The 27,665-nt window shown below is 36.8% G+C and overlaps 4 protein-coding genes across 4 annotated transcripts; 1 reads left to right on the top strand and 3 right to left on the bottom strand.

Moving 5' to 3' along the window:
• Positions 1–1,381: 1,381 nt before the first annotated feature.
• Positions 1,382–2,024, top strand: LOC132643640 (14 kDa proline-rich protein DC2.15-like). Its single transcript, XM_060360121.1, has one exon. It carries the CDS (start codon positions 1,449–1,451, stop codon positions 1,833–1,835), a length of 387 nt encoding a protein of 128 aa, XP_060216104.1. The 5' UTR covers positions 1,382–1,448; the 3' UTR covers positions 1,836–2,024.
• A 14,669-nt stretch (positions 2,025–16,693) lies between these two features.
• On the bottom strand, positions 16,694–17,766 carry LOC132643632 (ATP synthase subunit b', chloroplastic-like). Its single transcript, XM_060360111.1, has one exon. The coding sequence runs from the start codon at positions 17,612–17,614 to the stop codon at positions 16,943–16,945; it is 672 nt and encodes a 223-aa protein (XP_060216094.1). The 5' UTR covers positions 17,615–17,766; the 3' UTR covers positions 16,694–16,942.
• A 1,806-nt stretch (positions 17,767–19,572) lies between these two features.
• LOC132643616 (uncharacterized) lies at positions 19,573–23,917 on the bottom strand. Its single transcript, XM_060360090.1, has 6 exons — positions 23,787–23,917; positions 23,059–23,253; positions 21,861–21,960; positions 21,120–21,219; positions 20,329–20,417; positions 19,573–20,224 (listed from the first exon to the last, which is right to left on the bottom strand). Exons 2-6 carry the CDS (start codon positions 23,249–23,251, stop codon positions 19,978–19,980), a joined length of 729 nt encoding a protein of 242 aa, XP_060216073.1. The 5' UTR covers positions 23,252–23,253; positions 23,787–23,917; the 3' UTR covers positions 19,573–19,977.
• On the bottom strand, positions 23,632–24,617 carry LOC132643626 (ATP synthase subunit b', chloroplastic-like). Its single transcript, XM_060360100.1, has one exon. The coding sequence runs from the start codon at positions 24,488–24,490 to the stop codon at positions 23,819–23,821; it is 672 nt and encodes a 223-aa protein (XP_060216083.1). The 5' UTR covers positions 24,491–24,617; the 3' UTR covers positions 23,632–23,818.
• Between the last annotated feature and the right edge of the window lie 3,048 nt (positions 24,618–27,665).

Here is a 27,665-nt window from a genome sequence, read left to right as displayed (position 1 = left end):
TTTGTGGTATTTAGTATATTCTGAGAAAAATAGAGATAGTTAACTGATACTTTAATTCTAAAAAAACAAAAATAATTTTAGGAGACAATTCTTAAAATATGAATGACCACTTAGGGAATTAATTCCATTACACTTACTTTTTACCTGACTGTAAAAAAATGAGGTAGGTCCATGACAGATAATGTGCCCACTGGCGCACCTTGTCCTGTCGACGGAACACGTTGCATGATGAGTTGATGACCAGGGAATTAACCATATGAGGTCAAATAAACCAACTATTGCACAAACTTACAAAAAATTCCAACTGGTTGAGCATCATCTTTTTTTTTCACTCTCTTCCACTCAATCAAACTTTCAACTTCAACCTCACAATTTTTCCCATTTGCATACGGATTTGACTTATACACATTTATAGTATAAATAATTTTTATATTATTAAATGTTCAGCCCCACATCGATAGTAGGATGGAGAATTTAGTCTCCTGGTATAATTTTGGATAATCTACACCTCGTGTGGTAGCTTTGAATTGAATTAGCCTCAAAGTTTATTTTCTTATCATGATATCGAAGTTGAATCTATCTTAATTTTTTATTTAGCCAATATTGAGATCCCATATTATAATGTCTACACTCCAGTTGGCAGGCTCGGACATGCAGGGAGTGTTGAATCCCACACCTGTCGTGAGGACTTGATCTCCTTATAGGGTTTTGAGCAATCATCACCTCATGAGCTAATTTTTGGAGTTAAGTTAGAACCAAAAGTCCATTTTCTTATCAATTTATAATATAATTTTAACTTATTTTAACAGGTAACTTGTTTTATACTAGTAATTTCACTTTTAATAAGTAGTTGCTTGTTAAATTGTTCGAGTCCTCCAAAAGAATGTTGCTACCACCAGAGGTGGATTCATGATTTAAATTTAATGGGTTCAACTTTAAAGATTGTCAACACGAGAAGTGGATTTAGGATTTTAAAAATATAATGGGTCCAACCTTTAAAATTTTCAACACTAAACTCATCGTACGGTTAAAATTATAGGTTCAAATCTAATATTTGTTAAAATCTTTAGTAGCCTTTTACACACACACATATATTTCGTATCGAAAGTTGTGACTTCAAATGAATCTGTAGCCAAAAGTCTACATGCGCCCTTGGCCGCCGCATCTCTATCTAATCCTCCAAAAATGCACATGTCGAATCCTCCAAAATGCTCCACAAATGATGTGCATTTTTTAAGAATCCGACATGGGCACAATGACATTTTTAGAGAATCTAAACAACATAAGTCACTTATAATTATCTTTTAAATAATTTGATAATGTAAAATTTCTCTTAGTTTGTCCATGTAAAGAAGTTAAAACTCTATAAATATAAACTCCTTTCCTGATACAATGGCACCTCACCCAAACTCTCGAAGCCTAGTTACTCCGAAGCTCTCTATACAATCATGGCCACCCTCTCCTCCACCATTTTGATTCTTTCCCTTCTCATTTTTGCCACATTCACTAGTGCTTGTGGTCCATGTGAGCCAAAGCCAAAGCCTAACCCAACACCAAAGGCACCCCCAGTGAACCCCTTTTGCCCAAGGGACACATTGAAGCTTGGTGTTTGTGGTAACCTCCTTGGTCTTGTAAATGTTGCACTTGGTAGCCAAGTGACAAGCCCTTGTTGCACATTGCTTGAAGGTTTGGCTGATTTGGAAGTTGCAGCTTGCCTTTGCACTGCCATTAAGACTAATGTGCTTGGGATTGTCAAGTTGGATATTCCTGTTGCACTTAGTGCTTTGGTTAGTGCTTGTGCTAAGAAAGTTCCCACTGGTTTCAAGTGTGGTTAATTATATATTAGCTAGAGGGGGAAATTAAAGCATCAAATTTCAAGATTTGGTGGCTAGATAGTACTCCTGAAGTTTATTGTTTAATTAATCATTGGGTTGTAAAATGATGTTTGTGTTTTGATTTGTTCTTGATTTGTGTTTGTCTGATTTGTTATCAAGGTAGGTTGCTTTTTTGTTTTGTTTATTAAATTGTTTTCTTTTAGTCGCGTGTACAATAATTTGTAGTTTGTGATAATAAGTAGGTGAAACATTGTTCGCCTTGTGAAGTTGTCTTTGTAACGAAAAGTTTAAGTTCAATGCATTGATATTGTAAAAAATATTTACACAATTTAGTTATTGACAATCCAGTTGTATGTAACCTCTCTACAATTTATAACGATACGTTATTAAACAAAGACTGTAGATAACTTTGAAAAATGGTAAATAGCCTCTTGTAATAGGTTAGTTTACACCCATACGTTACCCCAATATTGGCTCCAAACGATGTATATATCCAGCACCAAATTAAGAACTATTCACTTATATATAGTGCAAATTTTTACACATCTAAGGTAACTAGATGTTGATGCCCGTGCGATAGGCCTAATATAAGCTAACGACAAACATAATATTAGTATGAAAACATTTTCGTTCGAAGAAGTATGTACAAAAAATTATTTGGATTCATTTCATCTCAAAGTTTTTGTTTCGTTGAAATCTTTACATTCTACTGATCCTAACCAAAACTTTAGTAGTATAATTTAATAAAGTAACATAACTTATTATTTTTTAATTATGAGAACATTCATTTCTTAAGTTGTAAAGCACTAAGAATCTAACATTCTATTGCTTTTTACTATCGTTTAATGCTATAAATTTATTAGGTTTGAAAAGATATATATTTGCTTCTTAGATTGAATTGTATTTTATACAATAATCGTGAGTCATTATACATTATTTTCCTGAAGATCAATCCTTTCTTATTTATCATTCACAAATAAAAATTAGAAAGTTCAGCGCATAATTCAAATGCGTAATTTATCTCGACATATAGCAGAAAAGTTGTTAGCATGATACAATATTTGCTTCTGTTCTTCTTTCATAATTACAATGATATATTGCTAATAAGTACTTTTATCATTTATATCAATTTAGTGAAAATATTATCGTGTAGTCTCACATCATAAATGTATTTTCTTTAAAAATTTATTTAAATTCCACTAAAGTTTATGTTATATACTTACACATCAAATTATTTTTTTGACCCATATATTTTTCTTTTTATTTCAAAATTTGTTCTTATTAATGTTAATTGGTTATATAATTTCTCAAATTGCAATTATTTTATTCATTATTTTGTCAGCTTTTTAAATAAAAATTCGCTTGAATCTTTTTACTTATATTACTAATAAGTTGTATGTTCAAAACACTATTAATATAACACTGTAGTTTGTGCTGCGTATCCAAAACTTTATTATATTAATGTTTGCTACGAATACAAAGTTTGCAAAAATTTATTAATACTTTTTAAAAGAGAAGACTTGTTTAAAAGGAAACTATTTTCCCCTTGTGAGACAAAACAATAGCAATATTTAAGCATCAGTTGATAACTTGAATTTTAATTCGATTAATTTAAAGGTGTAAAATATTCTATTGTTAATGTATGTAGATTAGACCTAAACAATACTTATTATTTTATACCAAATTTTGATTTGGATAATTATAAAATTAAATCAAATTACATTAGTTCAAATTATTAAATTAATTTTACATATTTAAAACGAAACAAAGTAGAAATTTGATTTTCTATTTAAACGAAGAACTACAATTTTTTAATTTTTGGTGAATATTCTTGGTTTAGCTCATTTTACTTGTCGTGTTGTCTTTTGCACGTTTTTTTTAAGAAAACGTCAATTAGAATTAGAATTTGACTGATTTACCTTATTTATTATTTGATCTCCATTTAATATTATTTTTTATTTTACGACATTAATCTCTTTTCACATTTATTAGAGTAAGAATAAAAATGAAAAAGTAATTAAATTCTATCTTATTTTAAAATATAAATATTTTAAGTATATTTATTTTAGTAAACATAACAAATAAAGGACATGACGGAATAGCAAATACAACAGTTAAATATCTAGATTAGATCTCAGGCTAATATAAGAAAGGAAAGGAAATTGTATGATTTGGCTACTTAACCTTTTGAAGAAGACAAATAAAATGGGGTATATTTTTTTGTTGTACAATGATTTCATTTGCTCCCACTAATGGGTTGACACGCATGTGAGAGAAAAGGACCAAAATCATCCATAATGTTTGGGTTTGGATCAAAATCATACATATTCTTTCACATGGTGCACTAATAGTACATTATGTTTGCATAAGTGGTGCACTTTTAGTCACAATCCCAAATAAATTTAACGGAAAAGAACAAAAATGCCCCTGAACTTTTAGAAAAGGTATAAAAATACCCTTTATTCTTCTATTTTGCTAAAACTACCCCTCAATTCAACTTTTTGGCTCATTTATTCTCCTTGACTAACAGACAACACTAATTTTTTTTTTTAAAAAAAATTAAATTGCACATGACATTTTATTACTGAAAAATTGATTTATTCTTTTAAAAAGAAATCTGAAACCTTGGAATTTTTTTAAATTTGGAAAACTTTTTTTTAACGAGTAAAACCTTGACTAACGGACAACACTAATGTTTTTTCTTTTCAAAATGTGAAAAATTGGATTTTTATAAAAATCTGAAAAAATTAAATTTTTTATGGAAAAACTGTGTTTAAAAAAAAAAATCAGAAAACTATCTTTTTTTAAATCTAGAAGAAAATTATGGAGTATTAGTTTTGCACATTTTACTTAAAAAAACAATCAGTTTTTCAGATTTAAAAATTGAATTTTCTAAAAACAAAAATGGGGTTTCCACCCGTTAAATTATTTTTTCCAAACTTAAAAAAATTCCACATGTTTTAATGAAAATCCAATTCTGTTTTATATATATATATATATATATATATATATAAGGCTTACTACATTTGTTTTTTTAAAGAAATGGATGTTGAAAAATTATTTTTCCTTATTCTACAAATAACGATTTTTCAGATTTCTTTTAAAAGAATAAATCAATTTTTCAATAATAAAATGTCATGTGCAATTTAATTTTTTTTTAAAAATAAATAAATTAGTGTTGTCCGTTAGTCAAGGGGAATAAATGAGCCAAAAAGTTGAATTGAGGGGTAGTTTTAGCAAAATAGATGAATAAAGGGTATTTTTATACCTTTTCTAAAAGTTCAGGGGCATTTTTGTTCTTTTCCGTTAAATTTATTTGGGATTGTGACTAAAAGTGCACCACTTATGCAAACATAATGTACTATTAGTGCACCATGTGAAAGAATATGTATGATTTTGATCCAAACCCAAACATTATGGATGATTTTGGTCCTTTTCTCCGCATGTGACCATTATTGACTTAATGGGGATACTTTGAGAATTACATGGATATTGCTTGATTTTTTAATATGGGATCCACTTTTTTTTTTTTTTTTTTACATGAGTTGGAGGTAGACGACGATACCACCTCCAAACTGTTACGCGGCGCCTTCCTGAGACTTCTTGGAAGGGCGACGTAAGGCTAAGCAACCGAAGATTCCAAAGTTGCTATCCGCCAACCGGGGTCCCCTCCGCACGCTAGACGAGACTGTCAGTGCCGTGCGGGAAAACCAATGTCAGGAACAATTGAGAGAACAGAAAAGTGAATTGAGAATGAGAAAGAAAGAGAGCTTGTTTGCATTAATGAAAATTGATTACAATGAGAGCAAGCGGTGTCGAGGGGGAGAGACACCAGTACAGAGAATTGATTGCTTGCTTGAAAGTTTTGATTGTTTGATCCCCCCTAATAATGCTTTAAAAATAAAAACCCAAGTCATAGAGCTAGACATGGTTTTGCTAGAGAAACACAACCAAAATTACATAAAGTAAACTACTCTATAATTACAACAAAAGAGACCTAACTAGAGCAGGTCCATGTGCACCCTCGGTCGGGGCACTGTCATGCGCGCAAGGCACGGTGCGCGCGCGCACTGGGGCGCGGGCGCTAGGTGCTGGGCGCTGGCACTGTAGCTGGGCTGCACTGACATTGGGCGCTGGGCACGCGTTGGGGCACGGCCAGCACAGGGGCGCGCGCGAGGGAAATTGATGGGGCGACATAGGCAGAAGCAACCTTGTCACTTGGGGCGTCCGAGACCACGGGGCCGTCCATGGCGCTAGGCGTTGAGAGGCTTGCCATGGCGCCATGGGGCGCGCCCAAGGGGTCATGGGGCATGGCTGGAAAGCCGCCCATGACATTCTCCCCCACCTGAGTTGGCGACGTCCTCGGCGCCTTGTTTGCAAGATAGTCATCGATCAGGTGCTTGTAGGCTTTGAGGCTGGTGCCTCTCTCCCATGTATTCTCTTCGGCATCACATCCCAACCATTTCACCAGGAACTCTTGGTGATCTTTTCTTGAGGCATGTATGACTCGATCGTTGAGGATGGCTTCTACTATCTTTTTTCCGGTTGCTTGTGGGCCTCGGATACTGGGTATTGTGAGCTGGCTGCGTGAAGGATCTTCTTTGTCTTCTCGAAAAGGCTTTAGAAGACTGACATGAAACACAGGATGAATCTTCCACCAAGCTGGGGTATCCACCCGGTATGCTACCTTCCCAATGCGCCTCTCAATGGACAGAGGGCCAATGTATTTTTGCAACAGGCGGGGGTCATGGACCCCTGCAAATAGGTATCTCTTTGGGATCTTCACCATCACCTTGTCCCCAACCTGATATTCCACAAAGCGGCGATTTTGATCTGCATGCCTCTTCATCCGCTTTTGTGCCTTCACTAGATAGCTCCGCACTATCTCTAAATTCTGCTTCCATTCTTTCGAGAAGCTAGCTGCTCGTGGAGATTTGGCCATGTTTGGGGCATTCACAGTGTGTGGGAGTAGCGGTTGCTGCCCGGTAACAATTTCAAAAGCGCTCCTGTTTGTGCTAGAGCTCTTTTGTGAGTTGAAACACAGTTGGGCCGCATCCAATAGCTTCACCCAATTCTTCTGCGAGCCGGTAACAAAGTGCCGCAAGTATTCCTCCAACATGCCATTGAACCGCTCCGTCTGGCCATCGGATTGTGGGTGAAAACTTGAGCTGTGACTCAATTTAGACCCCAAGCACTTAAAGAGCTGGGTCCAAAAGTTGCTAGTGAAGCGAGAGTCACGATCGCTAACAATATCCTTGGGCAGACCCCAATATTTGACAACATGGGTGAAGAAGAGTCGAGCTGTCTCCTCTGCTGATATATACTTGGGTGCTGAAATGAAAGTAGCATATTTGGAAAACCGATCAACCACGACCAAGATAGTCGTGAGATCTCCAACCTTGGGCAAGCCGGTGATGAAATCCAATGAGACGCTTTCCCAAGGCCTCTTTGGGACAGGTAATGGCTCCAACAGGCCCGCTTGCGTCAAGCGATCGGACTTGTCTTTCTGGCATACTAGGCAAGTCTTCACATACTGAGCGACATCATCTGCCATCTGGGGCCAATAATATGCACGGCGTAGCAGTGCCATGGTACGCTCTTCTCCCGGGTGGCCTGCCCATAGAGTATCGTGACATTCCATTAGGAGAGTTCTCCGCAAATCTCCTCCTTTAGGAACATAAAGGCGGTTTCCTTTTGCCTTCAAGAACCCGTCCTCCATGTAGAACTGGCGAGTTTTCCCTTGACCTGCTAGGTCGACCAAGTACTGTGCCGAAGGGTCTTTGCTGAGAAGATCCTGTATTTGATCTTTTATGGTGGTAGCTACTTCGCTCCCCCTGAGGGTGGCGAGCAAGCATACCGATGCTAGATCGGCCCTTCGGCTAAGTGCATCCGCAACATGGTTGGTCTTCCCACTTCGGTATTCCAGATTGAAGTGAAATTCCGCTAGGAGCTCCTGCCATCTGGCCTGGCGGCCATTTAGACTTGGCTGGGTCATGAAGTGACTGACAGCCGTGTTATCCGTCTTCACCACAAATGGGGATCCCAGAAGATAGTGCCTCCAAAGGCGCAAGCAGTGGACAACAGCCAATAATTCTTTCTCGTGAGCCGCATAGCGCCGTTCTGCATCCTTCAACTTTCTACTCTCGTAGGCCACCGGGTGCCCCTCTTGTAGCAAGACTCCGCCCAAGGCGTAGTCGGAGGCATCCGTTTCCACCTCGAAAGGTTTGGTCAAATCAGGCAAGGCCAAGACAGGGCTACTAGACATAGCCGCTTTTAGTGAATTGAAAGCGTCTGCTCTCTTTGGCGACCAATCCCAAGGTGTGATCTTCTTGAGGAGTTCCGTCAGTGGTAATGCAATGAGGGAGTAGTCCTTGACGAACCGCCGATAAAAGTTGCATAGGCCAAGGAAAGCCCTCACGGCATGGATATCCTTGGGTGGTGGCCAATCTGTGATAGCCCTGATCTTTTGTTGGTCCATCTTGATGCGACCTTCTTCAACAACATGCCCGAGGAAGTCAATCTGTTTTTGGGCAAAAGAGCATTTGGACAGCTTTACGTACAATTCATGCTCTCGCAACCGAGTTAGGACTTTCCTCAGGTGCTCCAGGTGTTCGCCTAACGTTTTGCTGTACACCACAATGTCGTCCAGGTATACTACCACAAATTCGTCAATGTATTCTCGAAAGACCTGGTTCATTAGGGTGCAAAACGTGGCCGGAGCATTGGTCAAGCCGAACGGCATGACCAGGAAGTCGAACGAGCCATATCTGGTTACACATGTCGTCTTGGACTCGTCTCCTTCAGCAATGCGGACTTGCCAATAACCTGTCTTCAGGTCTACTTTGGTGAACACTGTGGCTCCGCCCAGTCTATCAAACAAGTCCGCCATTAGTGGTATGGGATACTTGTTCTTCACGGTGATCTTGTTGAGAGCTCGATAGTCAACACAGAGCCTTAGGGTACCGTCATGTTTCTTTTGGAATAGTACAGGTGACCCATAAGGTGATTTGGAGGGAACGATGATCCCCGTGTCCAGCATCTCCGTCAATTGTCTCCGAAGCTCGGTGAGTTCGGGTTGTGACATTCTGTAGGGTGCGCGGGCAGGTGGCTTCGCGCCAGGCACCAATTCAATTTCATGATCGACCGTCCGCCTAGGCGGGAGTCGCTTCGGCATGTCTTGTGGCATGACATCCTCAAACTCCTTCATGAGCTCCTTCACAGGCGTTGGAATGGGGCCTGAAGAAGACTCAATCTCTTCATTGCAAAGGGTAGCTAGGAACGTGGGTTCTTGTCGATGGACCCCCTTCTTCAGTTGCAATGCAGAGATATTTCCTGATGCCATCTTTATGGTTGTGCACGGGACAATGCAAGGTTTGGCCCCGTTTGCTCCCATCATCAGAAGCATGTCCGCATAGGGTATGGGAATGATGTTAGTTTGCCTCATGAATTCCAACCCCACTATCAAGTCGAAATCGTCAATGATCACAACCCGCAAGTCGAACTTGCCTTCAAAAGGACCCATCTTTACCGGCACTCCTTTGGCTATTCCGCCCACCAATTGGGGTGGCGAGTTGATAGCTTTGACACGACCCTTACCCTTTCCAACAACTAGACCAAGGCGTTCTACTTCTGTGGTGGCCAAGTAGTTGTGCGTAGCGCCTGTGTCTATCATGGCCTTAATAGGCTTGCCATTTACTCTCAAGTCGACAAACATCAGGGTCTTCTCCTTTCTGGGAGGAGGCCCGTTGCCTGCCTTTGTTTTTCCCTTCTTGGCCGTTGAGCTTGGGTCTTTCTTTTTGCATATGCCGGCACTGGTGCCTTCTACAGCATTGGAAATGGAACAAACAAGTGCATTGAAGGCACCTATTGGTTCTGTCTGATCCGCATCATCCTCATCATCCGTCCCACCATCCAAAATTTGATGGGCGTTCATCTGTGCCTGTGGGCATTCATTGTTCCAATGTGGTCCGCCGCAATGACGACACCCTGAGGGGGGCTTCCGCCCCCGATCATTATTATGAGATGCAGCACTATTGCTGCCTGAGGAAGAACCTTTTGATTTGGTCGCACTACGATCTCCCCCACTTCTGCTGGGGCCAGCATTGTAGGATTGGCCCCCTTTGAATCCCCCACGGGCTGGTGGTTGAGGTTTATCCTTTCGAGCATCCACTTGATAGTCACTGAGGCATTCCGCGGCTTGGATGGCCTTGGGCAAGGTATCCACCCTCTGTCTTTGTATTTCCATGCGGGCATAGGGTTTCAAGCCTTCCATGAACGTGAAAAGTTTGTCCTTGTCGCCCATGTCCCTTATGTTCAGCATGAGGGCAGAGAACTCGCGGACATAATCTCGGACTGACTTCGTTTGTCTGAGCTCCCGAAGTTTCCTCCGTGCATTATACTCGACGTTCTCGGGGAAGAACTGTAAGCGGATGGCTGCTTTTAGTTCTTCCCATGTCTCAAGAGCATCCTCGCCCGCTTTTATGGCTTCATATTTAACACGCCACCAGAGTTTGGCGTCGCCTTGTAGATACATGGCAGCAGTTGCGACCTTCTTTGGCTCTTCCAGTTCGCCCACAGCGTCAAAGTACTGCTCGATGTCAAAGATAAAATTTTCCACTTCTTTGGCATTTCGAGAACCCTGGTAGGGCTTTGGTTCAGGAATCTTGAGTTTCTGGGGTGCCAGGGCAATGTTTGCCGCGCCCCCAATGGGATTGCCCCCTCCTCGGAGTAGGCCTTGTAAGGCAGCATTGACAACATTGATCTGATTAGTCAAATTGTCGATGGTTACTTGCATGGCAGTCAGTCGATCTGCCTCCTGAGTCCTATGGGCTAGGTCCTCATCTCTTTGTGTGGCGGCCGCCTGTGCGGCTGCATCAGTGTCAGTAGCAATGTTTACAATGTCTTGTTCGGCCTGCCGCATCCTGCGGTCCAGGTCCTCCACCCTTTCAGGCACGGGTCGAAATCTGTTGACCGCCGTTTCCAAAACCAAGAGGCGGTCTCCATGGTTCACCATGGTCAGAAAATGATGACAATAGCAACGTGTTCCCTCGTCCGATGTCGAGCCTAAGCTCTGATACCAACTGTTACGCGGCGCCTTCCTGAGACTTCTTGGAAGGGCGACGTAAGGCTAAGCAACCGAAGATTCCAAAGTTGCTATCCGCCAACCGGGGTCCCCTCCGCACGCTAGACGAGACTGTCAGTGCCGTGCGGGAAAACCAATGTCAGGAACAATTGAGAGAACAGAAAAGTGAATTGAGAATGAGAAAGAAAGAGAGCTTGTTTGCATTAATGAAAATTGATTACAATGAGAGCAAGCGGTGTCGAGGGGGAGAGACACCAGTACAGAGAATTGATTGCTTGCTTGAAAGTTTTGATTGTTTGATCCCCCCTAATAATGCTTTAAAAATAAAAACCCAAGTCATAGAGCTAGACATGGTTTTGCTAGAGAAACACAACCAAAATTACATAAAGTAAACTACTCTATAATTACAACAAAAGAGACCTAACTAGAGCAGGTCCATGTGCACCCTCGGTCGGGGCACTGTCATGCGCGCAAGGCACGGTGCGCGCGCGCACTGGGGCGCGGGCGCTAGGTGCTGGGCGCTGGCACTGTAGCTGGGCTGCACTGACATTGGGCGCTGGGCACGCGTTGGGGCACGGCCAGCACAGGGGCGCGCGCGAGGGAAATTGATGGGGCGACATAGGCAGAAGCAACCTTGTCACTTGGGGCGTCCGAGACCACGGGGCCGTCCATGGCGCTAGGCGTTGAGAGGCTTGCCATGGCGCCATGGGGCGCGCCCAAGGGGTCATGGGGCATGGCTGGAAAGCCGCCCATGACATCCAAACTCATGCTTCTATATAAGTTAAAATTTATCCACTCCATAGTAACTTAACTTTTTTTTTTTTTTTTTGGTTATTATTCAACCAATATGTTGTATATACTTACCTGAATTTTTTCTTGCATTATGATAAAAACTTAAACTAATTCCACAAGACAATGGGGGTTTGGTTCGGGCTTTGGCTTGCCATAGGCGCAGGAGCAATAAAAAGAAGAGAAAAGAAAAGAAAAAAAAAGCAGAATGTAATCTCATATTCAATTATCAAATGATAGAGTACCTACAGAGGAAATGGTTCTACTGAGTGGATGGAGGAGAAAATAAAATAAAATAAAAATTATTTTTTTAATTTGTTTTTATCTCGTGTTGACCCTAGGATTTGTAGCACATATGATAAAATCCAAGCAGGGCCTAATTTTATAGACCTATGTGAAATCGCTTAGCATTTTTGTAATAGATAATGTTTATGGTATTTGCAAATGTTAGATCTTTTAGTGATAGAGTAACATTTGGTAAATACTCATTCTTACCGAGTGTTTACACCTATCTAAATAATTACCGAAAAATCAAAAAATCAAAGTGAGAATGTATATCGGTTAATCGTGGTTAAGTGTTAAATATATATATATATATATATATATATATATATATATATATATATATATATATATATATATCGTACATTCATTGACTCGGTATAAACATCGAGTGTAAATGTTACTGTAACATTTTTAAGATTGTTGCTATATATGTTTTCGGGCAATCTGGAATAAATAGATTGATAGAGGTAATCTAAGAAGTACTTATTTGAGAATGCTGCGGTTTCTACTTTAATACCTTATGTAATGTTGAGGTTTCTCAAAGTATCACTTAAGAGAAAAAACTACAAAATAAAATTTGCAATCAATTTTGGAAGCATTTGGCTATTAAAACATGTACTTGACCATTCGTTCTTTAAAGTTTAAGTGAGCATGGATAATTTGCTTTACCTTATTTTGCAATCAATTTTGGAAGCATTTGGCTATTAAAACGAATATTAATTTGTTGCTTGACCTTATATATAAAAGGATCCAATATTTTTGGACAGGACAAGTGTAATTAAACTACCTAAAGAGGGCATGGGTCTCTCACATGCTATTATTCTATTAATCAATTTACTTTTCATTAGTCCTCATTTAAAACTTTCACGTCCCCTCTATAAAGTGTTTCTTTTTCTTTTTTGTTCCACTGTATTAGGAATTTACAGAAATTTGTGGTGCTTGCAAGGCCTAGGAGATTGCGTTCAACTCGTGGCTCTTAAAATAAAGGGTTAATGAACTATTTGTATTATGATTCAATTACGGATAGATCTTCTATATTATAAAATTAAATATCCCTATATTACGAAAATCCTGCACTTACACCCCCTATGATGTTATCCTTTTTCTAAAAAGTTTAAACCTTTTATATAAAGAAAATTCTACACAAATGAAATTTCATCTAAGTAAGTATATTCATGGTAATTTTCAAGCGAAAGAAGAAATAAGAAAACTAAAATAAAAAAAGAGAAATTTCTATATAATAAATATTATAATTAAATAAAATTACAAATATCTTACATATTTAAAGTGCGAGAAAGTAATTACTAATAGTTGATATACCTTATTAAATAATTGGTGTCCCGTTTCCTATCTATGACTTGCGAACGATAAATGTGTCAGCAAATATATATTTATTTTTTTAAAACAAAGACACGAGTAAAAAAATTGTCAATTTTTTTAATCTTCATTTTAAAATTTCACAAAAATAACTCCGGAAAAATATCTTATTTATATTTTTGATGTGTCTTTTAATAAGTATATATTAGTACATTTAGTTACGGATATACCTCATGCGGGGATAAGTACAGTATTTTTATAGTATATAAAATATAAGTGTTTGATTTTAAAAAATAAAAAGTTTATTCATAAGTGAGTCATAATATATGGGTGTTTAGTGTAGTTAATCTAAAAGATAAATGTTAGGCCCAGGGTTTTGCTTTTAAAGCACCAATTATATAGGACAACTAAATTTTATTGAGTTACAAAAATTAGATCATTCAAGGTTATAGTAGAAAAATACAAAAAGGTGGGGCACAAGAATTGCAAAACCTTAAGAAGACTCTAATATTCTTGCGGAATTTATAGTTGAACAATTAAAAAATAGAGTTTCATTTCGATCTACTATCAGAAATTCAATGCGTAATCTTAACATTCAATGTGTATTTCTGAATAGTCTTATTTTTCAATTATTCAACCATTTTATTTTACCAAGTTTAATGTTATTCAGATTAGTCAACATTTATCTCTTTCAATGCAACAACAAGATCTTAATGAACTTAGGCAATCATCACCCTATCATCAAGCTTTTGAAATTGAGTTAGGCCAAGATCTATTGCTTACGGTCTGTGATTTTCATGAATTGATTGAATAATAACAACAAAGCTTGAAAAACAAAGTCACACAAATACAACTTTTTCAAATGGTAATTAATAAGATTACAACTACTTTTAAAAAATTACATAAATATAACTTATTCAAAATTTTAACTTCTTAATTACAAAAATACAACTTTTTACATTCCTAAAATATTAATAATACTTAATTTTAGGAGTTACAAAAATTAATTCATATCCACTTTTTACTTTCTCTCTAGAATGTAATTTTCCAAATAAACATAGCAAAATCAACTTCAAATCCCATATTCCATCTACCATTTTAAAAAGACTTTTTTTCTTTCATTTCCTCCTTCTTATTTTTTTTTATTTTTTTTTAATTTCACTTGATGATGATTCAATTATTTTTTGTGACTAAAAGAAATTATTTGAATATATTAATATTAAGAAAAATACATGAAAAGATATGATATATGGAAATATGGTATAAAAACTGTACATGAAAATATAACTTAAAAAGCATATGTATATTCAAATTGGTATATTTAACTGAAAAAATGATAACAACATGTTTGTGAATATAATAGTAGAAATTAGTATATTTAAGTTTGTATATTATATATAGTATATAATATAATAATATTATTTGTGTATATAATATGTAATATTACGATATACCTAATATATGAATATATTACTCTATGTGCCAGCTAATTGTACTCTACAATAACATATAAAATATACAATACACAATATATAGAAAGAATAATATAATTACTTATGAATTACCACTAAAATAGGATCTTAATTAATAATTGGCACCCCATCCGATAAAACTTGGCTTCCTTTCTGTCATCACATATTAATTATTCAATTTTTTCTCTCTTCCTGAAATAGAAAAATTAAGTCAATTAAATTTATATTTGTATATATTTAATATAATAAAAAATGTATGCCTAATATATACAATAATGTATGCGGTCAAATATATATATAAAGGATCTTAATTAATAATTGGCACCCCATCCGATAAAACTTGGCTTCCTTTCTGCCATCACATATTAATTATTCAATTTTTTTCTCTCTTCCTGAAATAGGAAAATTAAGTCAATTAAATTTATATTTGTATATATTTAATATAATAAAAAATATATGCCTAATATATACAATAATGTATGTGGTCAAATATATATATATATATATATATACACACTCGCACACACCTTTTCTTTACTATACATGAGAAATTATTTTATATATAATATATATTAGTTAATATACATAAAAAATAATATTATATATAGTATATAATAGTGAAATATACATAATATATAAGTACAAAAATATATACACTTGTTCAAGAAATTGTATAATACATATCATATAAACAGTAGTATACTATTTTATGGATTAAAATGCTAGCTGAGTATATTAGGATGTTTAGAAAAATAATTAATGTGTTCTGATATGCATTTAATTTGATTATCACTAATATAGGAAACTCCTTATTATTAGCCTTTCATTCATAGCAACTTTTTTTTATCTATGATATAAAATCATACATATACCCTAAATATAGTGTATATGTTGTATATTATGTAATTTAATTAATAGTTGTAGATTACGAAATATTTTACTTATTTAAGTGGATCTCAACCAGTGAGATACTCATAAATTTGAGGTTAACAATCCTTCCAAAATCAAGGTAATGTGACCGAACCAATCATATTTTTTTGGATTATTCATTTCACTCGCACGCTAAATACCGTAAGGTAAATTCTCATATATCTTTCAGTGAATGCAATTATCGTATCTTCTCTTTTTGTTAAGATACACATTTAAGGTGTAAAGGAATCTCAGTGTTATCATGGTTTGACTGTGAAATCTGTAGTTCACCCTAATCAGGTTCAAATTGGTTGAGGAAACCTAAAATAAGTATCATCATATTGATTAATTAACTGTGACCTTCTCAAATTAGTTTGAATCGACCGGCTAATATAAATCCTCAATGTCCAGTAGCCTCTATTCTTGCCTACTTCATTTCAATACTAAACGGAGTATGACTTGAAACAAAAAGTTGGATATACAGTTTTCAACTTTTCAAAAATAATAATATTAATAATAATAACCAAAAAAAAAAAAAAATCAATGTTTATTCTAATATTTTGAGCTAAAGAGCTTAACCTATATGTCCATCGTCAGTATAAAAAAATCAAAAAAGGCTTAAATATGTCATCGAATTATAGAAAATGGCTCATCTATGTCACTCGTCAATAGTTTAACTCATTTATGCCATCGTCATTACCAAAATGGCTTATTCATGCCATTTTTCATTAATTTGAGTCGGACTTTCTATTAATTTGAGATTTAAAATTGAGCTGGTTTAATTAAATAACGTGGACCTCTAATTGAAGGCTACGTGTCATATCTCGTATTGTAAAAGCGGTGTTAATAAAAAATGTCATGAATGAGCCATTTTGGTAACGACAATGACATAAATGAGCCCTCTTGGTAACGCCGATGACATTAATGAGTCAAACTATTGACGAGTGTCATAAACCATTTTCAATAGTTTAATGGCATATTTGAGCCTTTTCCGTAAAAAAAAATACCATCAATCCGCATCCATCTGCTATAACTCATAACATGTAATCTGTCTGAATACTGAACAAAGTCCAAAAAAATTACTGCTACTAACAAACCTCATATTACCAAAAGCAGGCAATGAAAACCAAGATGTACATACACTACATGAGATTCACCATATAAACAGACCACGTATTTCACATTTATATATCCTTGATCAAACAGCAATCTGAATCTTACCAACCCCCAAAAAAGGTTACGAATTTGCAGAATTAGTTACTGACAGGAAGGACCTTCTTGACAATTTCATCACTAAGAGTAGCAATCTGAGAATCAAGACTCTTAATAGTCTCTTCCTTTTGTTTCTCCAAGCTAGCCAAAGCTTCTTGTAACTCAGCCTCAACTTTCTTCCTTCCTTCACCAATCTTCTGTTCAACTTCTAACTGAGTTTCCTTCTTCATCTTGTTCAATGCTGCTGATATCTCAGCTCTTGCAGCCTTCATAATTGCATTAGCTTGATCTTCAAGTTGCTTCACTTCACTAGATGTGTCCTTCACACTGCTCAGTTTCTCTTTAATGGAAGAATCTCTTTCATCCATGAAGTTCCCTAATGGGCTGAAGTAAATCTTGTCTAAAGCAAACATGAGAAAAAGGAATTCAGCCATCATGATAGGGAGTGTAAGGTTGAAGTCAAAAAGAGAAGCTTTTTCTATTTCTTCTGCCAGTGAAGGTGGTGCTATGGCTAGTGAGCTTGCAAGAATGACTGAAATGGACTTGAGGTTTGATGGGAGGGAGAGGGGTTTGAGGGATTTTGGTGATTTTGGGAGGGGTAGTTTTGGAAAAGGGATTTGAGGGAGGGAAAGGTTGAATCTTGGAGATGGTGGGATGGTGGAGGATGAAGAAGTGACTAAGGTTTTGGAGGAACTCATCACCATGTTGGCCATTTTTTTTTCCTATTCTTTCTGTCCTTGTGCAAGTAGGAGTGGTGGATATGAAAATAGAACTTGGGGTTTTGCAGTTGTAATTTTTTTTCTCTCAAAAGTCTGGTTCTTGATATTTTTGTTGGTGTTTTAGAAGGGAAGAAGGAAGATCTTAGAAAGGCTATCTCAATCTACACCACACAAAATATGAGGCTGAGATGAGAAATTTGACCATGGGTGAGGCACACATATGACATGGTGTGTAAGGGAATATTTAATTTAAGTAATAATATGGGACCAATCACTTTATCTCATCAATCATCAATCTTCTCCATTTTTTCCTCTTTTGTTTTCTCTCTTCTCTTTCTTCTTTTTTCTCATTTTTTGTTTTTCGTTAATTTTAAAATCAATACTATTATTAACAGATCGAACTATTTTAAGATATTCTATGATTTTATTATTTAGTTTTTCAACTTTTTCTTTTGTTATATATTCAATTCAAAATTTCTATATTCTGCACTCCAGAAATTCAAAATTTTATGTGTCATCAAAGTATATCCCGAATTTAGAGGTGTGCAAAAATTGATTTAATCAATAAATTGAACCAACAAAGTTTTAAACACAACTGGTTTGACCTTCCACATCTTTCACAGTTAATAAAAACTTAAAAATCGAAAAACGAATTGCTAGTCCCGTAAAAAATATGCCGCACAATGAATAAAAAATTTTGTCTTATAAAATTATTCAAAATGTTATTTTTTTTATCGATATCGAGTTATTGGGTTAATGAATTTTAAAAGATATTATAATTTTTTTTATGGGACTACAATTTTATCAAACAGCTATACTGATTTTCAATATAATAGCAAATGCAATTGTCTAATTTCTAATTAATTAACGTCTAACCGAACGTTCATGTTAAAAATTTTGTTTATTGTGCAACATATTTTTTATGAGGCTACCAATTAGTTTTCGATCTTTAAGTTTTTATTAACTGTGAAAGATGTGGAAGGTCAAACCAGTTGCGTTTAAAACTTTGCCAGTTCAGTTTATCGGTTAAACCGATTTCGCACATCTCTAGATTCAGGCTCTACTTTGATGACACTTAGAATTTTGAATTTATCAAGTGCAGAGTATAAGAATTTTGAATTGAATATATACCAAAAGAAAAAGTTGAAAAACTATACAATGAAATTGAAGAATATCTTAAAAGAATTTTGATCTGCGTATAATAAAATTGGTTTTAAAATTAACGAAAAACAAAAAATGAGAAAAAAGAGGAAAGAGAAGAGAGAAAATAACAGAGGAAGAAATAGAGAGGATTGATGACTGACTGGTGGGTCCCCTATCATTATTTGAATTAAATACTCCCTCACACATCATGTCATATCTATGCCTCACTCATGGTAAAAAATTTCGGCTGAGATGGGAGCTTGCAGTTCACGTCACGTGAGATCTTTTTTTAAATCATATCCTTGTTTAATTAGCTACACAGTCTTAGTGTTGCTCAAAAACTAAAGGCATTTAACACGCACAAATTTGTTATTAGATGGTAAGTGATCTTTTGATTTGATTCACCCACACTATATATTCACTAACAGTCTGTGAATTGTGATCCATAAGTTAATTCATATACTGATTTTGTTACCTGGACTACATTAACAGTGTAAAGATTCTTTACTCTATCAGTGTATTTCGACTTGTGATAAAAGGTTAGTTAAACATTTTTATTTGATTATCAATTAATGCCTATCATATGATTTAACAATAATTAGTTCATAAGTGACCGGCTTGTGCGAGTAAATTTTTACCGAAAATTTTTACCGTCTAAGGTTCGCCCTTCTCCGGACCTGTTAACGCGGAATGCTTAGTGCACAGGACTGCCCCCTCCTTTTTTTTTAGTGCACAAAACTTACTCTTTCTAAATAACCTTGGGAGGTCCCAAACCAGATTGCAGAAGTTCTAGTCTGATGAGAGATGGATTTGCTTTTTCCAATGATCAAGGAATATTTGTGCATTTGTGTTCTTAGGCAAAAAGATGAAAATCAAGGTCTGACTACACTGAACCTAAAAAATGGTGTACATGGAGAGCAATGTCAGGGGTTCTTTTGCACACTCCCAAGACTTACATGCCAAACCCCAAATAAAATCATGTCTACTCAACTAATTGACTAACATTCATCCGCAAATGAGGAAAGGGAACAGATGCTAGAAATGACTAATCTCCTATGCAGAATCAACTAGAGGTGGATGCTTTCCAATTCATTTTCCAACTCTCTTTGACACAAAACAGTTTTGAATTTTAGACTTTCAAGTATGTTGGTTATTCTCTGTCCTCCAACTCTCTGTGAGATTAGTAGTAATCACTGTGAAACCACATAACACTTTTAGCAGTCCGTGAGAAAACCATCGCGTGATCCCGATGCACTGTTCCTCCCTTTTATTCTCCTTTTTGGGCTTGCCAATTTGTATGGCAACCACCCTCTAAACAAATGAACCAACCTGGATTCACAATTGGCAATAACACCCCTATTGCTGTCATGAATAGTATTTTGATGTTTCTTTAATAAGTTAACTTGATGGTGATTATCTTCTCGTTCACCTCTCCGCTGTCTGCTTTCACAGCATTTGGATCTGCAACAATGCATTTTCAAAGATGGTATAATCTAAATTGCTCAGACAACAATAGTAGAACACATGAACCAACAAAAAGGGTGAAACCAATATAGATAACTTACGTGCTAGGTTCATTTTTATTAAGGTCCTCTCTCTCGGATCGCGTTTTGACCATATTGTAACTAATGGACACATGCCGCATAAAACTGAGCTGCAAATGCAAAGACATCAAGCATTAGCGCGTTAAGGAAATGTTCAAACAGTTCCACTTGTATAAAGGAAAAAGCACATATCTGATTTGATGGGAAGATAATCCCCCTGAAAGGTCTAAAAAGTTTATAACTTGTTAAAACAGTGTTCTCTGCTTTGGCCCATATTCACCTCTTAACTTGTAATAATCTGTTTCTTTTTAGTTGGGAGAATTCATATGAAAAAGAATTTCTCTGGAGCCTTCGTAAATGAACCTGCTTTTACATATCTTTCTTCAGACCGTATTCACCTCTTTTTACTTGTGCATTAATGGGTCGTTTGGTTGGAATCCACCCTCCCACAGGGATAAAATAACACTACAATCCCGGGATTGGTTATACCGTGATTTTATCCCAACCAAACGTGGGATAAACTCATCTCAAATATAATCCCGGGACAATTTATCCTTATCCGTTGTACCAAACGAGCCCTAAGAGTTATCTGCTAATGAAGATGTACGTACTCAAAGGGGCTTCTTAATTTCCAAACAGATCCTCCTACATCAAAACAATACTCTAGAACGCAAATTGAAATGTGGTTCCTAGTCTTATAAATCTCCTTTACATATAGCATCCATTGAATTAGCAACAAGCGAAACAAGCAAACCACATAAGGATTAGATAAAGCAAATTTTCCAAGAAAATCCAATGAATTGAGAAGAAACCTTATCGCCATCCTTGATCCGATAAGTTCCTAACAGATCACTATCAGTAAGTAGCTTCCGTCCATCATAGCTCAAGCAAAAATGTCCCCATACATGGGACCTGCAATAGTGTCGCAATAAAATTAGTGAGTTAGAAAGAACTAGTCAAGGTGATATATAGTGAAAAAAGCCGGGCCAATTATGTCAGACAGAAACCCGCTTCCATGACATTCTACCATGTTTATGTAAAGTGACATCATTCAACCGTTAGTTCCTTTAAACTGAGTCATGTTTCTCAATTATTCATTCATAAGACAATCAAGCTGAAGTCTTGAGCAAGCTACCTCAGAAGACGTTAGTTGCTAAAATTAAGAACCCCAGAAAAACTTGATATAGCTCAAGCAAGATGATTAACTACTTAATTTAAACAACTATATCCCTAAAGATTTTTCAGCCAGCATTTGCTGCTTGTGATCTAATACAGGCTAATAACTGCTGCCTTAGAACACAATCTAAAAGTAGAGACATGGGAGAAAGGCCTGGTGTTAAAAGTTCACTTTTTAAAGCACACAAAACTGAGTTCATGTAGAATTTTAGAAATTAATGCCCCAATTCATGTCCTTTTTTCTGAAAATTCCTGAAATTACTAGATGAATTTTCAACTACAACTCCTTCAACTTACGATCCTCCAAACTCCTACCCAAAACACACATCCTTGCTTGTGTTATTTATATGCCGCATTTTCCTTTGCAATGCACATACCATGAAACGTTGCCTGGTTCTGTTTTTGGCAAGTGACTGAAGGCAGATTCCACCGCCTGTTTCAGCTCTGCCACTGTCCCATTCCTTGCTACTTTAATATCTGCAAAACACGGAATTCAATACATCAGACCATTTGAAAAGACAAATGTTACATGACCAGTGACGGAGCAGGGTTTTTGTACAAGGTGATTCAAACTGTCACACTTGGGATTTGAATCGTGACCTAAAGCAATTTTTGAACCCTCTTTGCTACGTTACTAGAACTTTTCCTCTAGTCAAGGGGGTTCAAATGCGTACATATAACAAAAGAAAGGTTCTTTTTACCCTATTTGTATAGTAGCGAAGAGAAATCAATTGAACCCCCTTCGTAAGCTAGCTCCGCCCCAGGATACATCAATACTTGCACACTACGGGTGGATATAGGTTGTACGCTGTGAGTTGTGATAGCACCTAATATCCTACTACCTTTGAATCAAACCAAATGTGTACATTAAATTATTGAAAATGATGTACATACACACACATATACAATAGAGATAATGGTCAAAAACACACCCGAAGTATCACTTTTTTCCGAGTTTCCTACCTGCACTATCACCAACTATTTATCAAACACCTCGAAGCTGACTAGACCAAGCGTTTGAATACAATCGCCGAAAGGCGTGTGACAGCTTAATTTCCCCATAAAATTTCGTCCAGGCAGCTGAATTCTGGATCCGCTTTACAATACTACTCTGACACCATTGTTGGATCCGCTTCTAAGGGCGTAAACACGCTAATTACTATTTGAACTCACTAACTCACTAGCTCTAAATCATTCTTCTATACAGACACAGAGAGAGATCATTTTCACAATTGAATCCTAGGAGAAAAATATGAAATACTCCCTCCAGCTCAAGTTATTTCTCGTGTTTCTGATTTACACGTCCCTTAAGAAATCATTAATTATGATGGGGTTTTTGACCATTTACCCTCATTTATGTCTTAAGATATAATCTCTCTTCACTTCACTGTATATTTACTCTATTTATGTATAATCTTGAGGTGTTTGTAAGCTTTAAGAACAATTACTACTAAGGTTAAAATGGGAAAAATAATTAAATTTGTCCTGAACTTCTTAAAATGACAAATAATTTGAGACAGTTATTTTTAGAAAGCATAACAAATAATTTGAGAGGAAGGGAGTAAATTAAAATACCAAAGGAAGAGCCATCCAATTTGAGGACCGTGAGCTTGAGGGGTTCTTCAGGTAGCTTGTTGTAATACAAGCTCTTTCTGGAGATGCTATCTTTGAGCAAAAATGGTGGTACTACACAAGACAATGGTGATCCATTCCTTTGAAATGGAAATCTTGGGCTAACATCTTCCTCATCCCTCTCTAAAACCTCCATAACTAAAACAACATATAAGTAGTACTAAACTATATTGATTCATAACATGATCATTTTAAAGAGCTCTTCTCCTTATAGCTTACCTTGTTTAATTTATTCATAGGGGTTCTTTTTAATAATATTAATATTGTTGTTACTATTAGATATCTTTTGGTGATTCTTTGGTCCAGATTTAAGGTTGTGGTTGGCTTATGTTGGAGGAGATTCTAATTGGAACATAAAAGAATTGAATTGCTTTTGCTCTCACTTTGTGCCTAATTGTTTGGTGCGTTCATGAATCAATGTTTATTCTAATGTTTTGAGCTAAAGAGTTTAAAAAAAAATCAATCCGCATTCATCTGTTATAACTCATAACATGTAACCTGTCTGAATACTGAACAAAGTCCAAAAAAATTACTGCTACTAATAAACCTCATATTACCAAAAGCAGGCAATGAAAACCAAGATGTACATACACTACATGAGATTCACCATATAAACAGACCACGTATTTCACATTTATATATCCTTGATCAAACAGTAATCTGAATCTTACCAACCCCCAAAAAAGGTTACCAGTTTGCAGAATTAGTTACTGACAGGAAGGACCTTCTTGACAATTTCATCACTAAGAGTAGCAATCTGAGAATCAAGACTCTTAATAGTCTCTTCCTTTTGTTTCTCCAAGCTAGCCAAAGCTTCTTGTAACTCAGCCTCAACTTTCTTCCTTCCTTCACCAATCTTCTGTTCAACTTCTAACTGAGTTTCCTTCTTCATCTTGTTCAATGCTGCTGATATCTCAGCTCTTGCAGCCTTCATAATTGCATTAGCTTGATCTTCAAGTTGCTTCACTTCACTAGATGTGTCCTTCACACTGCTCAGTTTCTCTTTAATGGAAGAATCTCTTTCATCCATGAAGTTCCCTAATGGGCTGAAGTAAATCTTGTCTAAAGCAAACATGAGAAAAAGGAATTCAGCCATCATGATAGGGAGTGTAAGGTTGAAGTCAAAAAGAGAAGCTTTTTCTATTTCTTCTGCTAGTGAAGGTGGTGCTATGGCTAGTGAGCTTGCAAGAATGACTGAAATGGACTTGAGGTTTGATGGGAGGGAGAGGGGTTTGAGGGATTTTGGTGATTTTGGGAGGGGTAGTTTTGGAAAAGGGATTTGAGGGAGGGAAAGGTTGAATCTTGGAGATGGTGGGCTGGTGGAGGATGAAGAAGTGACTAAGGTTTTGGAGGAACTCATCACCATGTTGGCCATTTTTTTTTTTTTCCCTACTCTTTCTGTTCTTGTGCAAGTAGGAGTGGTAGATATGAAAATAGAACTTGGGATTTTGCAGTTGTAATTTTTTTCTTCTCAAAAGCCTGGTTCTTGATATTTTTGGTGGTGTTTTAGAAGGGAAGAAGGAAGATCTTAGAAAGGCTATCTCAATCTACACCACACAAAATAAGAGGCTGAGATGGGAGCTCGCAGTTCACGTCACGTGAGATCTTTTTTTAAATCATATCCTTGTTTAAGTAGTTACACAGTTTTTGGGGGCATTTAATTATGGAAAAGGGCCAAAATTACTTGAACTTTAGCAAATAGTTGATTAATACTTTTTGTTATACTTTAGGTCAATTATATCTTTACCATTATAATATTATAAGGTCAGTTATATCCTTATTTCTAACAGCTGTCACATAGCATCTTCCCAGCCCTTCAAAATTATTTTTTCCTCAAATAATTTTTTACCCACTAAAATAATCCAATCCAAAAAAATTTTCCAGCCAAGGGGTAATGGGTTGGGTCCGTATCACTTTGCCTAGAAAATAAATTCGGGTTGGGTTATTTTAGTGGGTAAAAATTATTTGAGGGGAAAATAATTTTGAAGGGCTGGATGATGTCACGTGGCAGCTATTAGACATAAGGGTATAATTGACCCCATAGTATAACAGTAAGGGTATAATTGACCCTAAAGTATAACGAAGGGTATGGATGAACTATTTCCCAAAGTTCAGGGGTAATTTTGGCCTTTTTCCGTTTAATTATTGGTGACTCTTTAGTTTTTTTTTTATTTCAAGAGAGGTGACTCAAGTTTTAATTATTAGATGGAGGTGATAATTTTCTATTAGTGATTAAGGGGTTTTGAAGTTGCCCAAAAATTTTCATTTTGACACTTTGATCCTCAACTTTATTTTTAACACTTTGCACTCAAGTTTTATTTTTAACACTTTGACTCACCCCCGCCCAGACCCCGCCCCGACCCCATGCCCCCCTTCTCCTCCCAATCCCCCACCCCCCAACCCAAAAAAAATATTAATTTTTTATTTATTTTATTTGTTTGTTTTTCACCCCCACCTCCTCCTCCTCGCAACCCTCCCCCCATCCATCAAAAATAATTTAAAAAATTTTAATTTTCTTTATTTGTTTTTTCACCCCCACCCCTCAAAACAAAATTTTAAAAAAGTTTTGATTTTTTTTACCAGCTTTCACTCCCCCTCCCCCCCCCCCCCCGCCCCACCAAAAAAAAATTTAAAAGTTTTGATTTTTTTTTATTTTTTCACCAGCCCCCGCTCCTCCTCCCACCCCTCACTACCCCCGCCCCCAAAAAAATTGATTTTTTTATTTACTTTTTCACACCTCTCGTCCTCCTCCTCCTCGCGGTTCCCTCCCCCCACCCCTCACCAAACCCCCCCCCCCCCCTCTACCACCCCCTCTCCCCAAAAAAAAAATCTAAAAAAAGTTTTGATTTTTTCTTACCAGCCTCCACTCCTCTTCCCATCCCCACCCCACCCCCCCCCCCCTGTCACGATCCAACCTCGTGGGCCGTGACTAGTGCCCGAGCTGGGCACCCGTCCGTACCTGTTTACCAAATCAACATAACCATGTCTTATTCGCATTCAGCATATAACAATTGACACAGATATTTTTTTTCTTTCTGAAACGGTCGCGTATATCATACATATCAGACCAAGGCATAAATACATACAAGCCGTTGAGGCTGTCATAGCAAACCACAAACGTAATCGAACATCAGTGACCCACGACCCACATATATGTCTACAGGCCTCTAACAAACATAACAGAATCATATGACGGGACAGGGCCCCGCCGTACCCCTGAATATACATACATATATACATAACGGAAGAATATGTACCAAATATGGGCTCCAGGACAAAGGAGCACTTCAATCAGCAGAATGTGTATCCTAGGCTGGCAGATCACCTCAGTAAACGTCTGTACCTGCGGGCATGAAACGCAGCCCCCGAAGAAAGGGGGTCAGTACGGAATGTGTACTGAGTATGTAAGGCATAGAATACGGAAAATAGAAACGTAACCGGAACAACGGTGCAAGAAAGTAAGTGCAATAGTCAGAATACCAAGATGCTTATTTTCCGAGCGTACATCATACTTACCGGTGCCATATGTTGGAAAAGTACCAAAAACGAGTAAATCACCTAGAGTACCGCAATGACTACTTCCCAAGCACAGATCCTACGTGCTGGCGTCATATGTCTCCATATACGTATTCGTATAACCAATCCATATATATACATATCATATACTGCCGTGGAGCGTACGGCCCGATCCATACATACATACCATATTGCCGTGGAACGTACGGCCCGGTCCATAATATAGTATACACTGCCGAGGTACGTTCGGCCCGATCCGTAATATAACATATACTGCCGTGGAACGTACGACCCGATCCATATAAACATATACTGCCGTGGAACGTACGGCCCGATCCTTAATATCTTATATACTGCCGAGGAACGTTCGGCCCAATCCATAAATAATATAACATATTGCTGCGGAACGTGCAGCCCGATCCTTACATATCATATACATACCGTCATATCATCTTATGTCATATCTTATCATATCTTCAAACGTGCTATCATACTTACAGACTCCTTTTAGAACATTTTCCATGAAGGTTAGGGACATTAAGACTTACCGAATTCTTTTAGAAACATAATTCTCTTACTTATATCAAATACTTATCAGAATACTCGTAACGACCATTTATGTCAGATTACACACCCATATCAGAATATTCATATTAGAGCATTTATATCAAGATACTTACATCAAATACTCATATTGAAATACTCGTATCAAAATGTTCATATTAGGATACTTATATCAAAGTGGGAAACACTTATATCGAATCACTTATCAGACTGTTTATATCGTGATAGTCAAATCAGTATATTCGTATCGGGGTTTCTAGATACTTATCTCGGAGGGTGCATACGAATCAGAACAAACCGGGAACGGTAGCCAAAGGTTTTCCTTAACTATTGTACGGAAATAAACCAAATAGGGCAACACAATTAGGTCTCGGGGACTGTGGGCCCACCCCGGGTCAAGTCGAGGTGGCGGACATGAATCACGGACATTTGGGGTCCATGGAATCATACATGGAAGTTTCGAAGCGATT

The sequence above is a fragment of the Lycium barbarum genome, chromosome 1 (assembly GCF_019175385.1).
Source record: "Lycium barbarum isolate Lr01 chromosome 1, ASM1917538v2, whole genome shotgun sequence".
Classification (NCBI taxonomy): Eukaryota; Viridiplantae; Streptophyta; class Magnoliopsida; order Solanales; family Solanaceae; genus Lycium; species Lycium barbarum.
The sequence above is the reverse complement of the archived record's forward strand: the minus strand, read 5'-3'. Positions and strand labels throughout refer to the sequence as shown.